This window comes from Octopus sinensis, linkage group LG19, assembly GCF_006345805.1.
Source record: "Octopus sinensis linkage group LG19, ASM634580v1, whole genome shotgun sequence".
Classification (NCBI taxonomy): Eukaryota; Metazoa; Mollusca; class Cephalopoda; order Octopoda; family Octopodidae; genus Octopus; species Octopus sinensis.
Window position 1 is genome coordinate 29,966,126 of NC_043015.1, and position 18,884 is coordinate 29,985,009.

General features: G+C 39.6%; 1 protein-coding gene across 4 annotated transcripts in view; it reads right to left on the minus strand.

Annotated features, from left to right (window-relative positions):
- Window positions 1-625: 625 nt before the first annotated feature.
- Window positions 626-18,884, minus strand: part of LOC115222144 (histone deacetylase complex subunit SAP130) — a 70,234-nt gene continuing 51,975 nt past the window's right edge. For 3 of the 4 annotated variants that reach the window (XM_029792284.2, XM_029792283.2, XM_029792281.2), the window contains 10 exons: window positions 17,338-17,571; window positions 14,429-14,600; window positions 12,538-12,660; window positions 10,543-10,682; window positions 9,082-9,178; window positions 8,126-8,244; window positions 6,919-7,053; window positions 5,377-5,480; window positions 3,400-3,522; window positions 626-1,213 (listed from right to left, as the gene is read on the minus strand). In XM_029792284.2, the coding sequence (XP_029648144.1) occupies window positions 1,064-1,213; window positions 3,400-3,522; window positions 5,377-5,480; window positions 6,919-7,053; window positions 8,126-8,244; window positions 9,082-9,178; window positions 10,543-10,682; window positions 12,538-12,660; window positions 14,429-14,600; window positions 17,338-17,571 (1,397 nt within the window). In that variant the 3' untranslated portion in view covers window positions 626-1,063. The remainder of the gene's footprint in view (window positions 1,214-3,399; window positions 3,523-5,376; window positions 5,481-6,918; window positions 7,054-8,125; window positions 8,245-9,081; window positions 9,179-10,542; window positions 10,683-12,537; window positions 12,661-14,428; window positions 14,601-17,337; window positions 17,572-18,884) is intronic. The other variant, XM_029792282.2, reaches the window with a different exon arrangement.

Here is an 18,884-nt window from a genome sequence, read left to right on the forward strand (position 1 = left end):
TCAGTTTTGGCCTCATTGAGGTAAAGACCTACACAATTTGAGGATTGTAAAAGAGACTGGGTATTGGAGAGAGAATCACTGATAAGAGCGATGTCGTCAGCAAAGTCAGTGTCTCTCAAGTACTCAGCTGGGTGTCTGGAGCTTCTTCTTGGTTTTATTTCAAAGCCCTTGCCAGAGATGGTATCAACTGACATACATATATATATGCATACATATATATATATGCACGCATATATGCACGCATAGATGCACACATATATGCACACACATATATGCACACACATACACATATACACACATATATACACACATATATATATATACATACATGCATACATACACACACACATACATACATACACATGCATATACATACATATAGATATAGATATATACACACACAGGCGTTTGTACAGTTTCCATCTATCAAATTCACTCACTGGTTGGCCTGGAGCTATGGTAGAAGACACTTGCCAGATGCTGTACAATGGGATTGAACCCGAAATCACGTGGTTGCAAAGCAAGCTTCTTTAACCACACAGCCAACCATAATCACCAAGAAAAGCATTTAAACGAGAGAAAAAAAATTAAGAAATTAAAAAATAAACAACAGAAAACAAAGATGTTGAAAATGCAGTATTTAATTAGAAGTTCATTGTACAAGGTTAACTTGTCAAACTCTGCTGATATAATTCCCCAACCCCTCCCAATCAGACGTGGGCCCAGAAGCAGCAAATGAGCCAACACTCACAATCTGCCTCAGGATTTTATGCTCACACACACACACACATTTATATCATCTTCTGCTTCTTTTAAATTGTTCCACAGCCGGAAGTGCTGCCATGTTTATCCAGCTTCAAAAACACACAAAATAAAAATAAAAAAATCTGTGTCCACTCAGGCACTTTTGCACACACACACATACACTCATGTAAGACAGTCAAAGGCTCCTCTCGCAACCAAATGGAATAGAGAAAGATGAGGATGGAGATGAGGATGGTGGTTGTGGTTGTGGCGGCGACAGCGAATAGAAGACGAAGACAAAGACGAGAAGGGTTCCATTCTACGTCCGTTCTTTCTTCTTGATGGGCCGTTTACTGATGTTTTTGTTGATGATCTCCAGAATGTGATCTTTGTGGTCAAGGATTTTTAGCATTGAGTCGTGGGCTTCACTCAACTGGTCAATGACAAGTTTACAACGTTGGATGTTGGCCTGCAAAGATAGGAAATTGAACGATTATTAATTGATCCTTTAATAATTTGAGAGACACAAACACACAGACACACACACATATTCGAAAGTCTATAATGGACGCAGATTGTGTGTCAAACAGCTAGCTTGAGGCGGTGGCCTCTTGGAGCTAATCATCGACAGCTTTAGTCTTATATTTATAAGATTGCCATATTAGTATGGCGATAACTTAATTTCCAGTAACGCTGCTGTAATCTCCTTTAGAGAGACTTAGTAATTTTAATATTTCTATTATATATATATAATTAAATTTAAAACATTCAATCAAAATTTGCATTTCTAGTGGTCTAACGCGCAAAAAAAATTAGTCAAGAAGCCTATATATTAGTCATACGATATAGTGTATATTTAAACACATAAGGAATCCCTATATACAAATATATACACACACACACACACACACACATGCATAAAGCAAATAATGATGGCTAAGTTGAACAATGTGAAGTATATATAGAAAAGCTCACGAGTAGCTTGTTTACCAACCACATGGTTCTGGGTTCAGTCCCACTGTGTGGCACCTTGGGCAAGTGTCTTCTACTATAGCCTCAGGCCAACCAAAGCCTTGTGAGTGGATTTGGTAGACAGAAACTGAAAGAAGCCCGTCCTATATATATATATATATATGTGTGTGTGTGTGTTGTGTGTGTGTGTGTGTGTGGTGTGTGTGTGTGTGTGTGTGTGTGTGTGTGGTGTGTGTGTGGTGTGTGTGGTGTGTGGTGTGTGTGGTGTGGTGTGTGTGTGTGTGTGTGTGTGTGTGTGTGTGGTGTGTGTGTGTGTGTGTTTGTCCCCCTAGCATTGCTTGACAACTGATGCTGATGTGTTTACGTCCCCATCACTTAGTGTACTGGGCTTACAAAAGAATAAGTCCCGGGGTCAAGTTGCTCGATTAAAGGCGGTGCTCCAACATGGCCGCAGTCAAATGACTGAAAAGAGTAAAGAGTACATACACCACACGTGTACATATATACATAGTACATACTATGAATAGCAGTGGTCTTAGGGTCACTGCTATTCATAGTGGCCCTCTCAGATAGTCACCCCTTCTAGCTATACTAATGATACAAAAATCTCTCAGAATACAGAACCCTTGCAATAGTGCTCACCTGCAGCAGGAGTTGAACGCAACATAGAGATGGGTTGTGGATGATAACGTGCAGTTTGATGCTGGGAAATTCCAAACCCTGTGCTACCAGCACACAAAGCTGAATGAAATGTATTTCTTTACTACCCACAAGGGGCTAAACACAGAGGGGACAAACAAGGTCAGATAGACGGATTAAGTTGATTATATCGACCCCAGTGCGTAAATGGTACTTAATTTATCGACCCCGAAAGGATGAAAGGCAAAGTCGACCTCAGCAGAATTTGAACGCAGAACGTAGCGGCAGACGAAATACCGCTAAGCATTTCGCCCAGTGTACTAACGTTTCTGCCAGCTCGCCGCCCCTTAATAACAATTGAGACAGGATATACTGGCCCAAGAGAGACTGCAATTCTGGAATCAAAATCAGTGTGCGATCTGGACAATGGCATGAGTAATGATGCATCTTTCCAGGTGCATATTACTGGTCAAGCTTGCCCAGACATTTTTAACCTACACATGCCATCCAATGTCTCTGGTGAGTTGACTTACATATGTTGTGTTCAGACGACCAGCTCGAGTACAGCCATGCTTTGGCATCCATAATAGTAGGTCGCTTGCCAGTTCGTTCAGCTCACCAGCAGTGCGTAACTGGTACTTATTTAATCGACCACGAAAGGTTGAAATCGACCTCGGCGGAATTTGAACTCAGAACGTAGCGGCAGACGAAATACCGCTAAGCATTTCGCCCGACGTGCTAACGATTCTGCCAGCTTGCCCCCTTACAGACTGGGATAAATAACGTGACTTTAAATCTAAGAGCCATGGTCACACTAGTGGCAACAAGGTTCAAAACCCATAACCAAGAAACAATCAGTTTATCCAGCACCCCAACCTCACCAAAACACCACACACCCACTACACACTCCAGGGTACTGAGTGACCACATAAACGTAATATTCTCACCACACCAAACAGAGCAGCAACTGATTGACCACACAACCATTGGAGAACCAATTGACTGGCCTCGCTCCAAATACAGAATACCAAATCATTCACTGACCTGAGTAAGTTCATGTAGCCGGACCTCATCACTGTCCTGTGTCCCTTGTTTACTCAAAGCCTTTGGTGCAATTGTCTCTTGTAATTTACACATCTGATTGCAGATTACTTTTTCCATATCATTCTAAAATAAATAAATAAATATTAATATAAACTCATTTTGTCTATAAATCAACAACTGGTTAAAAAAAAAAAAAAGAAAAAGAAGATTCCTCCTTCACAGAGAAATTGATATACTGTCAGTAAGCATCAGAACTCAAACATACACTTAAAACTCTCACTGTCCAAATATACTCACACACACACAATGCACATTTAAAATATGAAATTTTCATGATAAATGGTTGAGATTAGAGGTGAAGCAAGAAATAACTCCTCACTCGATTTGCTCAACTGAAACTGACCTGGAAGTTACACAACATCCGACTCAACATTTCTACTTCCCTGATGACTACTGACCCTGCCGTAACTGATATTGGCTTCAAATTTTGGCACAAAGCCAGCAATTTTGAGAGAGGGGAATCGATCCCAATACTCAAATGGGACTTTTTTCGTTGACCCTGAAAGGATGAAGCAATGTAGACCCTGGCAGCATTTGGACATAGTGTGTCAGGCAAAATGCTTAGCTTGCATTTTATCCATCTTCTAAGGATTCTGCCAGTTTGTTACCCTTACCCTGCTGTAATTGATATTGACACTTCTTCATTATTGTCTTCTTGTAAAGCAGAACCAAATAAATCACCACTACAAGTAGCTTTCCAAGTTTAATCCTTTAGCATTTAAACCAGCCATATCCGGCCAAAAGTATTCTGCCTGTTTTATGTTCAAACTGGCCAGATCTGGTCTCTCACACCAACCCTACAAAATCGTTTTAAAAATTAACAGCTACCTCATTAAAGTCTCAAAGCTACAAGATAATGCATGATTAGTTCAAAACAATGTGGATGAAGAAGCATTGATTTTGGCAGAATATTGCGAACACTAAACGGTTAAGGCAGGTTGCTAGAACACACACAAACACACTACTTTGTTATGACACACTTGCAGAGTCGGTTTCCAGTGTTTTCTATAAAAAAAAGTAGGGTCACAGGTATTTTATGCACTACTGACCACCTGTGCCAATTGTAATCACGTTCAGCTCTAATGAAAATTTTATGATATAAGATGTCAATGCATAAAGTTATGATGGCATTATCAGAGGATAAGTTTTGAGGACACCAGACCAATGTGAAGATAAATTTACGATTAATTATTGAATGGGATTAGCAAAATGAACACAACGAAAACTGTAAACTGATAAATCTCTAACTAGTTTTATAGCTCTAAAATAAATATTCAAACTTTAAACTCAGTTATAGGATCCACTGATTTTTGAGAAATAACTACAGATTTGTGGTTTCAAGTTCTATCCAACACCACGTGCAGGTGGCACGTAAATAGCACCCACTACACTCTCGGAGTGGTTGGCATTAGGAAGGGCATCCAGCTGTAGAAACTCTGCCAGATCAAGATTGGAGACTGGTGCAGCCATCTGGTTGCCAGCCCTCAGTCAAAACCGTCCAACCCATGCTAGCATGGAAAATGGACGTTAAATGATGATGATGATGATGATGATGACCATGGCACCTTGGACAAGTCTTCTACTGTAGCCTCAGACTGAATTCTAACGTGTATGTGTGTGTGTGTACGGACATGAAGCTTACATTCTGTATGTACAACACTGCATGAGCAAAGTGGTGAGGTCACGTTTGCATTCCCTGTAAACACAATGTTCTGTAGCTCTGCAATTGTGAAGACAGGTGAAATAAAAAAATATCCGTTATTTGAAAGGTAAGCAAGGATTGGAAATATGAAGGGCATCTGGCCATAAAAAAATGAAAAAGAAAAACTGACATGATGAAGCAGATGTAAAAAATGAATGAAAGAAAGAATAAAAAAGTATTGAGACTCGGAAGTGAATGTGAACCACCTCACTTACCATGTCTTCTAACTGTGTAGCCAAGAAATATAACTTCCAGCCACTGGCTTTTTGAACAACACCTCGTTGGTTGGACAGTTCATTCACTGAAGAACGCCGGTCTTCTGCAATAATAAAAGATCATAGAAAGATTTATTTATGACTGAAATATATTTCTGTATGAAAAGTCAGAAATAGTTACCATTCAGAGACAACAACTGGTTGTTAAAATTTAGATAAAACAAGAGTCCATTTGGAGGTTACAATCAATAGACAACCATCTCCTACACCAAGTTGTAGCATGTCTTAACAGAGCCAATGAGAGACCCTCTACACCAGTCATGGGTTGCCTGCAACACGTAAGACTTTCTGAATGGTATATCTAATGAAAAATTGCCTCCAATTTTTTTTTAGTAGTGCAGCCCACCTGATGACGAGCCATGTCACATGTGGCCCACTTCTCATAAAAGGTTGCCCATGCCTGCTCTACAAAGTCAATCTGCTAGAAATAGCAACAAAATTTCTTCACATCATACTGTCTTAACCCTTTCGTTACTGTATTTCTGTTGAGATGCTCTGTGTTTCATTCAATTTATTTTAAATATAACAAAGAATTTAGTAAAATAACTTAGTTATCATTCAGCTAGTGTTAGGAACATAAATTGTGACTAAAGTTTGGTGGAAGATTTTAATTCAAAATTTATGAAAACAAGACATTTGTACTCAGAGCCAGAGGCGGTTTTGGCCGGGTTGATATCAAAAGGGTTAAGATAGAAGGAAAAAAAAAGTCACTTCAGATAATGTGATCCTACAAATACCACATGAGAAATAAAAAAAAAGATGGGATGTTTTGCAATCATAAATCTGCTTGACCAGAGCTGACCAAGAGCTAAATAACAACAATGCAACTAATGGTCAAGTGAAATTTAGAATCAGTTGCTGACATTTTTAATGTAACAGGAAGAGACAGAAGAGAGTTTACATGACTGACCACAGATGCCATTAATCTTTTCAGGGTTATTCATTTCTATAATTGGCAGAGAAACAAAAAAGATGTGGTTGTAGTTGACATAGCAACAGCAGCAGATTGATGTGTGTGACTACAGTTGATGAAGAATCAACAGTAAAATGTTACATGTGACCAGAGTCAACAGAGAAAAAACAAACTTATGTGACTATGGTTGATATAGAAAGAACAGTAAAGTGTTACATGTGACCATAGTAGATATAATAACAAAGACAGACTGTTATAAAGTAACCACCAGTGAACAGAGCAACAAAAATAGATTATATGGGACTTATATAGTTGGTATAGAAACAACAGCAAAAGGCTATAGTTGATATAATAACAAAAGTAGAATGTTATATGTGACTATAGTTGATATCATAGGCCATGTATAGTGTCACATTGAAAGAGTTAAAAGGGTCGATGGGTCACTGATAAGAAGGGTCACTGTCATAATAATAATAATAATAATAAAACAAACATGCTGCTAACATTTTGTAACATTCACCTCTAAAGAAAGGTAAAATATCATTGTGAAAAACTGTTCAAGAAATTACCTTTAGATTTGACATCAGAATGGCGCTGGAAATGATTGTTGCGAACTTTCCATGACATGGAATAAAAGTTGATGAGACTCAGGTTGGGACGACGTTTCTCTGTTGTCCACCGAACTCCTTCTTCATCTGTGTATTCTAAAGGGGGCAGAAAAGAAATTACAGCTTACAGAAAGGAGAGGATGGCAAGTGTAGGCACACGTCCATATACATACCTACATCAAAATCAAAGTCAATTCGGTGACTGGCATCCGTGCTAGAGGGGTGCAAAGAGCACCATATGAGTGTGATCGTTGACAGAGCGGCTAACTGGCTTCTGTGCCAGTGGCACATAAAAGGGCACCATTCGAGTATGATCGTTATCCGTGTCACCTTACTGGCACTTGTGCCTGTGCTAGTAGGGTGCCAAGAGTACCATCCGAGCATGATCGTTGCCAGAGCAGCCAACTGGCTTCCGTACCCGTGGCACGTAAGAGGGCACCATTCGAGCGTGATCGTTACCAACGTTGCTTCACTGGCACCTGTACCGGTGGCATGTGTAAAAAGATTCGAGCGAGGTCATTGCCAGTGCCACCTGACTGGCCCCCATGCTGGTGGAACGTAAAAAGCACCCACTACACTCTCGGAGTGGTTGGCATTAGGAAGGGCATCCAGCGGTAGAAACTCTGCCAAATCAAGATTGGAGCCTAATGCAGCCATCTGGTTCGCCAGCCCTCAGTCAAAATCGTCCAACCCATGCTAGCATGGAAAGCGGACGTTATATATATATATATATATATATATATATGTCACAATATATAAATTCAAGGAATCTGGCAGTACTCATAAAAAAAGCCCCTTAATGTATCATTGAACAAAACAGAGAATATATAGTAATATGCAAGAAGAAAGGATAAAAATTATTTTGAGCCAAGAGACAATTTGTCACGATTATAGGAGTTTTGTAAAAAGTTCTGAGAGCTTTTCTCTCAAGAAAGATTGTTTGAAACATTGGATTTACCACTCCCCACTGCAAGTTCACTATTGCTCTTTTTGTTGATTTTATGTGTGTGTGTGTGTGTGTCTGCATGCATATATCATTCTCCAGCACATTCACAGCCAAAACATGTAAAAGAATGTGTGAGGGAGAGGGGGAGAGAGAGAGAGACAGACAGACAGAAAGTGAGGGAACTAAGTAGTGAAATCTAAGAGTTCTGATGATCCCACTTACCATCTTTGACTTCAGATTTTATCTCCCTTGACTTGTACTCTTTGCTCTCCTCCATCTTGTCCAGCTTGTCGTATTCATCATCGGTGGAAGTGTTGTCTTTCAGCTCCTCATTGGCATTCCTGGAAAGAGGGAGGGAAAACCAAAAACGTTAAAGTTGAACATAATACAGCCTGACGGGGAACGAAATACTATTCCACCACTCGAATTCAACAACCAAATTAAATTTTGTCAATATCTCAACTGGGAACACTGCATTCCAAAGCTCGGACCCGAAATATAACAATATTTTGCTTTGGCAAAATTGAAAAACCATTGGTTGCCTTAATTTTGGGACACCCTCTGTGTGTGTATGCGTAGGTAAAAAGAAATAACCGCACGGATGGGGATTTTATATTTTTATTAATGCATTGCAACATATGTTTTGGCAGATATATATATTTATAAAAAAAGAAGTTTGAAAATGCCACTATATAAGATAAATTTTAATTTTCTTAGAAATTTTACATGTTTCGGTTTTTCTTGAAAAAAACAAACCTTGTCAAAAATATTTTAAAAGTTAAGTGTAATAAAAAAGTTCATAATTGTTTCTTACTAGTCTCAACAGAGTCCACATGGTGGTATTTTGTGGGGAGGAAGCATAATAGCTGTCTTGTGTGTTCGAATAAAATTAAGGAAATTAACACATATATATATATGTTAATGGATGACAAAAGAAAAGGGGTTATGTGATCACCTTTATTAGCTTACAGCCGTTTCTGCTGTAAGAATCAACAGTAAGCTAATGGAGGCGATTATATAACCCCTTTTCTTTTATCGTTCATTAATTGATAGTACACTGTACTCTCCTGGCATTTTCACTCTAAAGCATAAATATAATTGAGTTGTAACAATTGGTTATTAGTACCACTATGCCTAAGCAAAATCACAATACATACACACACACATAAAATACTTACAACATTTGTTTACGCGGTTTCTTGCGAGGTGAAGCTTCGACATTGTTTTGTAGATTAGGTAGAATTGAAGTGGACAGCAACGATGATGAAACAACACCTGGAAGTCAAAGGTTTACAATATACGACTTCAGATGACAAATCAAAAAAATTCTTTAATGATTTTGATATGAAACTGCACAAGACCAACCCAAGATCAACATTACAATCTCCGAATTCTAAAGCGATTTAAATTAAAACCTTCCATTGAAATATAGTGTTTACTATTTCTTTACTACCCACAAAGGGGCTAAACACAGAGGGGACAAACGGATTAAGTAGATTATATCGACCCCAGTGCGTAACTGGTACTTATTTAATCGACCCCGAAAGGATGAAAGGCAAAGTCGACCTCGGCGAAATTTGAACTCAGAATGTAACCGCAGACGAAATACTGCTAAGCATTTCGCCCAGCGTGCTAACGATTCTACCAGCTCGCCGCCTTGTTTACTGTGTTCTAAACAATTGCTTAATAACAACAAAGCTACCATCAACATAATTACACCCACAAAGCTTGCATCTACCTGAAGCAGTGGTAATAGACACCTGCCCAACAAGCAATGTTGTGGAAACATGGAAACATTATGACTGTGAAACAAACTACTTTAACATTCACCAATCCTGTACATTTATAAACATAAACAATTAAAAGCCTTGTTACTATTAGTAGGAGTAATAAATTAATTAAGTGCACAATAGTACTTTATCGCATCCCTTTCCATCCAAGTTGAAATTTAGCTGACTTTCATCTGCCTAGGACTGATAAAATACATACCCAAAATATACAGAACTTGATGAAATCAAATATAATCCTGCCCACTTTATAAACAGGATCAGTGTCTAGCTTGCAATCACTGGCAATAGCATTAGACAGGGACACAAAATGTGTTGTAATATTTCTTCTGGCTCTTGATGTTCTGAGTTCAAATTCCACAGAGGTGAACTCTTTTTACTCTCTTTTACTTGTTTCAGTCATTTGACTGCGGCCATGCTGGAGCACCGCCTTTAGTCGAGAAAATCGACCCCGGGACTTATTCTTTGTAAGCCCAGTACTTATTCTATCGGTCTCTTTTGCCGAACCGCTAAGTGACGGTGACATAAACACACCAGCATCGGTTGTCAAGCAATGCTAGAGGGACAAACACAGACACACAAACATACACATACATATATACGACAGGCTTCTTTCAGTTTCCGTCTACCAAATCCACTCACAAGGCATTGGTCGGCCCGGGGGCTATAGCAGAAGACACTTGCCCAAGATGCCACGCAGTGGGACTAAACCCAGAACCATGTGGTTGGTTAGCAAGCTACTTACCACATTTCCAAAAGCAGCACTTTAGCAAACCTTAACAACAACTAATGCAATAAAAAGCAGAGAAAGGGAGCTGTGGTAGAGAATAAATAAAAAAAAAGCATACATACCATTTTGTTCGTGGGTCTCCAAGCAGTCACTCTGGTTCCTGCAGTCCCCAATTGATGTTGGAGTAATGGTGCTTCCTGCTTCGGTAGATAAGGCAGTGTCTGTAGAACTCTGGCTATTGTCACTGCAATACACCAAAGGGCTATAAAAATTAATGGTTTCTCTTAATTCTCGGGTTAAGGGAAATTTGGAAATCAATTGCATACATTCTATAATATATATATATATTTTAACAAAATTAATTTAACTAAGCAGGTATTAGAAGTTCTGTAAAGCATAAGGGAGAGAGTATTTGAAAAGAAGCAACTATTTGAATTCAATGAACCATAAAGAGAAAGATTTTGAAATCTATTATTTCATTAGCTGATAGGAATTGAAGTTAAGAGAAAAGATAGATTAGTAATTAGCTAAGCAGACTCATGCAGCTTTATCTGGGATTTGCTGAAGACCCAAAAGTTTTGGATTTTTAATTCTTTCCCAATATGCAAGGAAGCTGCTGAATTTAAGCATCAAAACAATAATCGCCATGGTAACAGTGAATGCAGCTCAATTCTGGTAATGCTGCATCATGTGGCAAACAGCTGTTCGATGCTACATGATCTTAACAAAATACATGGCAACAGAGCTAAGTAATACAGTGTGGTTATAGTGCTGTACATAAACAGAGCTTGATTCATTGGTGTTATTTACACCCATACTCCATGCTTGCATGGGTGAGATGATTCAACAGGGATCAGCTACCCAAAGGGCTACGTCGATCTCCAGTGTCCGCTTTGGTAAGGTTTCTACAGTTCGATGCCCTAACACCAAAGTATACTGGGTGCTTTTGCTGTCACCAATTATAGTGAGGTGACCAGGTAACTCACAAGACAACACACCTTGACAGAGTGGAGGTGACTTTGTGGCAGGTGTTGAGAGGCTGTATATCTATAAAGCCTAAACCTTGATCTATATCGCAGACTACAGTCCCACCAGACGTTCCGGTACTTATTCCTGACATAAAAGACCTTGTAGAACGTAATATTTAATGTAGGTGCAGGAGTGGCTGTGTGGTAAGTAGCTTGCTTACCAACCACATGGTTCCGGGTTCAGTCCCACTGCATGGCACCTTGGGCAAGTGTTTTCTACTATAGCCTCGGGCCGACCAAAGCCTTGTGAGTGGATTTGATAGACGGAAACTGAAAGAAGCCTGTCGTATATATGTGTGTCTGTCCCCCCCAACATCGCTTGACAACCGATGCTGGTGTGTTTACGTCCCTGTAACTTAGCGGTTCAGCAATAGAGACCGATGGAATAAGTACTAGGCTTACAAAGAATAAGTCTTGGGGTTGATTTGCTTTACTAAAGGCGGTGCTCCAGCATGGCCACAGTCAAATGACTGAAACAAGTAAAAGAGTGGATTAAACTCAGTCCTCTCACTGCCACCAGTTGTTTGCCTGGCTGAGGCAGGATGTAAGGAACGACAAAGGCCTCAGTGGTTAACATGTCAGCATCTCAGCTAAACAGCCATCAGCTTGTATAATCCTTAATTCCATCAGACACAGCACAGGCCATGTGACTTGTGTAAGGCAGTGAACACTGCCTGCTCCATTCCCTCGGACGACAAAGGAGTGGAAAATCCAAATGTTTGAAGGTATTGCAAATACTTTCAAATCACCTTAATCAACTCAGAGAGAAGGAAATCAGAAAAAATATTTATTGGAATTTAAAATCTCAGAAGAGAACGATAATCAAAAGATTGGCTCAAATTTTGTCTAAAAGTGAAAATTAAGGAAGAAAAACTGAGACAGAAAGAATTACTCTCGAGTGGGATGAGGAGGAGGAGGGTTGAAACCATTGATGTTAGTAGAGAATTAATTGTTAATTAAGGAGAGGGTGGTGGATGGGAAGGTGGAAATAAGTTTAGCTCGATTCAGTTACAGTAAAGAGGAAGTCTATAGTATTCTAATGTTAAAGGAGTTATTTTGTTTTTTCCTTTCACAAAGCAATCAACTTACCCAGCTGGAGTTTTCGGAGAACTTGTATTGGACTGAGGTATGGAATCTTGTCTTGGACTCTGAGTGATTTCAGTTGAGCTTGAAGAGTGTAATCCAAATGATTTCTTCACACTGACAGCAGCACTGAAATTTTTTAAAAAAAAGGACTAATTAGGCGATAGAATTTAGGCAAAATAAAACAAACGTTCAGTAACTTTTTCTCTGCTCATTATGTAAGTACAACTTGCTGACAGCAAGTGGTCGTTAGATAGACCACATACATCGTCAGCAATTAACATCTACTTTTCCATGATTGCTTGGGTCAGACAGAATTTATTGAGACAGGTTTCCTATGGCCATATGTATTTCTTTACTGCCCACAAGGGGCTAAACACAGAGGGGACAAACAAGAACAGACAAAGGGATTAAGTCGATTACATCGACCCCAGTGCAAAACTGGTACTTTATTTATTGACCCCGAAAGGATAAAAGGCAAAGTCGACCTCGGTGGAATTTGAACTCGGGACGTAACGACAGATGAAATACCGCAAAGCATTTCGCCCGGCGTGCTAACGTTTCTGCTAGCTCGCCGCCTATGGCCATATGGCCTTCCTGTCACCAACCCATACCTGTTTCCCAGCAAGGTAATATTTTCTACGGCCAGATATGTTTTGAAGGAAGACTGGAAACAGACAACATAGCATGATGCTCGTTTACAATCATCACGCTGTCATGACAAGGGTACACACATACCACATGGTTAAGAAGTGAATTCCATATCCCAACTGGGTTCAGTCCCACTGCGTGGCACCTTGGGCAAATGTCTTCTACTATAGTCCAGAGCCGACCAAAGCCTTGTGAGTGAATTTGGTAGACGGAAACTGAAAGAAGCCTGTCGTATATACATGTGGATCTTTGTCCCACACCACCAATTGACAACCGGTTTAAGTGTGCTTATATCCCCATAACTTAGTGGTTCAACATAAGAGATCAATACAATAAGTACCAGGCTTTACAAAAAAGTGCTAAAAATAAATCCTTGAAGACGGTGCTCCAGTATGGCTGTGACAAAAGATAAAAGATACAACCATTCCAGCACATGTGCACAAGCTAATCCAAACAATGACTACTTCAGATGCTTCAATTCTCAAGATGAAAATAATCACCTCACACTTCAAAAATATCCCTCTATACTCTCTTAGCATCTTTCTTTTATCCAAATCATCATCATTTAGCGTCCGCTTTCCATGCTAGCATGGGTTGGATGGTTCCACTGGGGTCTGGGAAGCCAGAAGGCTGCGCCAGGCCCAGTCTGATTTGACAATGTTTCTACGGCTGGATGCCCTTCCTAATGCCAACCACTCCGAGAATGTAGTGGGTGCTTTTTACATGCCACCGGCACAGGTGCCAGATGAGGCTGGCAAACGACCACGATCGGATGGTGTTTTTTACGTGCCACCGGCACAGGTGCCAGACGAGGCAGGCAAACGGCCACGATCGGACGGTGCTTTTTACGCGCCACCGGCACGGAGGCCAGTCGAGGCTGGCAACGGCTACGGATGGTGCTTTTTACGTGCCACCAGCACAGAGGCCAGGCGGGGCAGCGTTGGCAACGGCCGCGTTCGGATGGTTCTCTTACGTTCCACCGGCACTGGTATCACAGCTACAATTTCCATTGATGTTGATCGATTTCGATTTTGATTTTAAATATTAATTTATTCTCTTACATTGCATTCCCTTACATCTCTCTCCCTCACACATACATACACACAACAAAAGGTGGACTACAGTCATGCAAGCCAGTCCCAAAGTGACCCTTACTGCAAGCATCTTTTTCTTCAGTCTGCTATAGACACTAAAAGTGTGCAGCCCTCGAAAATAAAAGTAAGAAAAAATCAAAACGAAGCCTTACCCATCGTTGGGTCTCTTGCGAAGAATACTTGGTCTCGGTGAAGAATTGTTGATATTTGGAGTGTTAGTGTTATTGGGGAGACTACTAGGAGCCTGCTGTATGAGGGCAGCTCCACTCAAAATGCTGACAGGGGTTGGTGTTGAACAACTCACAATCTCAGCTGTTGGAGTCACTAAAACATGAAGAAGAGAAAGAAAAAAAATGAAAACCCATTTACAGCTCAATTTGGAAATCTGAGAAATATTCAAGGACAGAAAATACTAAAAATATTACGAAACAAGAATAGTGATTCCACTTTGAAACATTTACTGCTGAAGGTGTTATTGGTTTAATTCAACTGGTTCAACCCTATGGCTACCCAGACCGTTTTACCAAGATCACATTCTCCAATGTGGTCATTTTAAACTCTTGTTACCATATTTGGAAGGCACATGGCTTAGTAATCATGATGTTGCACTCACGAGAGTAGCAAGGTTGTGGTTTCAAAGTTGTTTTAGCAGAGATATTCTATCCATGACCAGTTCATCAATTTAGGGGTGTGTTGGACTCAACAAGATTTAAACTCTCCTTTATTTCAGACTAGCAGTATCGCCCGGCGTTGCTCGGGTTTGTAAGGGAAATAATTATATAAGCATTTTTAGAGATGTAAAGTATAATAGCCATCTCAATATGGCTAACCACAAAGGGGGAGGGGTGTTACTGTAGCTTTTTACGTTCTGAGATTTAATAATAAATTTTAGAGAGTTACTTCCCTTATATATGTCAAAAATGGATTAAAAATGGGGAAAATTGATGGTAAATTTTTTTTTAAATCGTAGACTCATCGTAGACGTGTGCTAATACCCAGACGGTCTCGATATGAATCACGACTATAAGATACCCGGTTTTGGTTAAACTGCACCGCAAAATGTGGGAGTAGTTAGGCATCTAAATCGTAGGAGACAGACACACAACCTCACTTTTATATATAAAGATTTCCTCTAGTTACATAATATTGAGGTCTCTTTCTTTCTTTTGTTATCTTACTGTTTTTACCAATATACATATATATATATATAAATATATATAGTTACAGAGATGTACTTGCATAGCAAGTGACTTGATCTGAGATCGTGTGCTGGAACGAAAACAGTTGCAGCGTTGAAGGTGTTTATAAGCCATTTAAGAAACACACAAAAACCGTTAGATTCACTTCAACATTTAAATTTAATTTGTCAAAATATTTTCGTCGCTTTGAGACCGCGACCTGTTAGCACGATATTTTTGTCAGTGAACAGGTCGCGGTCTCAAGCGACGAAAATATTTTGGCAAATTAAATTTAAATGTTGAAGTGAATGTAACGGTTTTTGTGTGTTTCTTAAATGGCTTACAAACACCTTCCACGCTGCAATATATATATACACACATATATATATATGTATGTATGTATGTATGTGTGTATATGTGTCTGCATGTATGTGTGTGTGTGTGTGCGTGTCTGTGCTTGTGATTGTCCTCCACCACTGCTTGACAACGAATGTTGGTTTGTTTACATCCCTGTCACCTAGTGGTTTGACAAAGGAAACAGATAGAATAAGTACAATGCTTAAAAAAATAAAACTGGAGTTGATTCATTAAACTACAATTCTTCAAGGCATTGCCCCAGCATGGCCACAGACCAATGGCTGGAAAAAGCAGAAGAATAAAAGAATACATTCTCTGCTTTGGTCTTATGTTCAAGGCATGAGAAAGCTTGAGTTTACATGAGAAGGCCTAACAGACCTGGTAGAAACAGCAGCCAAATCTCCCTCAAATCACACCTTACTGTCTTATGTATGTATATATATATGAGCCAATGAGGGGGACCTCTACATGGTAGCTAGACCTGGTAGAAATAGCAGCCAAATTTCCCCCAAATCACACCTTACTGTCTTATCTATGTATATATGTATGTATGAGCCTATGAGGGAGACCCCTACATGGCAGCTAGACATGGTAGAAATAGCAGCCAAATCTCCCTCAAATCACACCTTACTGTCTTATCTTTCTGCTACTTGGATATAGGTGTTATATTCATTGTAAAAAACTTTCCTGTCACACACTCACGCACACGCACACACGCACCCTCACAGACACACACGCGCGCACACGCACACACACACACACACGCACGTTAGCTTACAATTTTATTTATATATTTGCGTGTCTATGTGTTGAAAGAGGAAGTGGGAGGCAGAGTGAAAGAATCACTCACTACAGTAAGTGAATTACTTTCATTTTATTCCTTGCCCACTGTGTGTGTGCGTTTGCGTGTGGTGTAAACCAGACTAAGAAAAGCATTTGACACACACACCAGAATGTGAGTTTTCTGTAAATTTTGCTTAATTGGAGTTTAAATTTTAAAAACTGGACCTGGCATGACGCGATGCATTGTACTCTTAAAAATGCTAGGTAAATTGTAATTGAAGAAATCCTATATTGTAGATTTGTATAACTCCCAAAGGGAGGCAGATAAAATCTGCCTTTTATAATAAGAGATGGGAGGGTCCAATCTGAGGAAGATTTCTTGTAGATAGAGTGTAGAAGCTGCCTTGGCTCACTGGTGATGGTCGTGACTTTGTTTGCCACAATGATGGAGTTGTTACCAAAGAGCAAAGCCAGTTGGTCCAGCAGTTCTATGACCAAAGAAAGACATTTCAGATATAACCCTTACAATTCTTTTCTATGTACCCAAACTACATTCTATAATGAGTCGTTCCTTTCTAAAAAGGTAGAGTGTGATTTAAAGGAGACTTGGCCACTATTTCTAGCAGACAGGCTAGCTCAACAGAAAATCGTTCCACTTGAAGGTGGCAATGATGACAACGATGGTGGTGGTGGTGGTTAAAACAAAAAAGAAAAAAAAGAAAAAAAGAAAAAGACAAACTCACTTTCTTGTGTGGCCGTCACTACAGGAGTGGTGGTGTTTGCTGTCATTGTGGTGCTGACAGCCTGTGCTGGAGTGTATTGAGACGTCACAGGAAAGGAACCCCGCAGGGGATCGACAGCGACTAGCATAGAGTTAACTGTGTTGACATGCATAGCAGAGGTGTTCTGAGCCAGGTTCATACAGTGACCGCCAGCTGTCGGTAGTGTGGTAGAGTAGTTAGCAGTATTACTTGATACTAAATAATAAAATAACAACAGTAATAATAATAATGATGCAGACATACAGGCACAAAGCCACAACATTTTTTTAGTCTAGGTGTTATCTCTATATATATATATATATATATATATATATATATAAATGCCAAAATGTCTGTCTGTGTGTGTGTATCCTTTATACAAATCCACAATTTTTCAGTTAAAGGGCTCCCACTTTCTATGGTCATTCAAAACTGTCCAAGGGTGGTCGTGCACATCTTTACATTTCCCCAGTCACCCCGCAAAGCCATTAAAATATCAATAGAAGTGACTTTTTTGTGAATTTTCTATCCAAAGCCCAATCAAAATGCCCGAAACTTGATACGCCAATTGAATGCCAGCTAGCTGTATGTGTCTGGTCGGAGATTTGGAGAGTACTCGCGTGTATGTGCGCACACATGCAGCTGTATATGCATGCACTAGCACTATGACCCGGTGTTGTCGGGTCATAGTGCTAGTGTCAATTAAATTGCACTTTTCTTATATAGAAAGGAAAGCAGTGTCCATGCTTCTTTCAGGACCTCCAAGAAATAAGGAAGGAGGAAAAAATGTGTAATTGGAAACCTGGCCTGAATGTATACAACAGAGTGGACACTGCTAAGAGCATGCAAGGTGTCATGTCCTGATGTTAAATGGGACAACAGATAAAGTCTACCACCCATGTAAGCCATAGTGGGATTTGAACTCAGAATGCAAAGAGCTGGAACAAATACTGCAACGCATTCTGTCTGATGTTCTTTGAGTTGTGCCAATATACCACACTGAATCAAGTAAGGTTTGGTGGAAGATTTTTATTCAAAACTTATGAAAATAAGAGATTTGTACCCAGAGCCGGTTTCAGCTGGGTTGGTAATGAAAGGGTTAAGCTGCCCCTATATACATACTGGAATACTATTTACACATCTAAGGTGCTACAACTTCAACACACACATACATACATACATACATATTATCTGTGAATACATAATATCATTGCAATTTATGGACACGTCCTGCTGAATCAAGTAATAGAAAACACATCAACCCAGGTATCAAATAGCAAATACAAGTTTGTTTCCCCATCCAGGAATGCTCTTTCACATGTGTTAAATCCATCCACTTCTATACATTGGTTAGAAGAGAGGAGTCAACTGATGTCCATGATTAACTCTTTAGCATTCAGATTACTGTCAAATATAATCCTTATTCATTCACAAGGTTTTAAAATTAATCCTGTATTATCTTGAGCTTGAAGATTTTTGAATGATGTGATTGTTTAGGTTAGAATGGCATGGTAGGGTAGGTGTGAGAC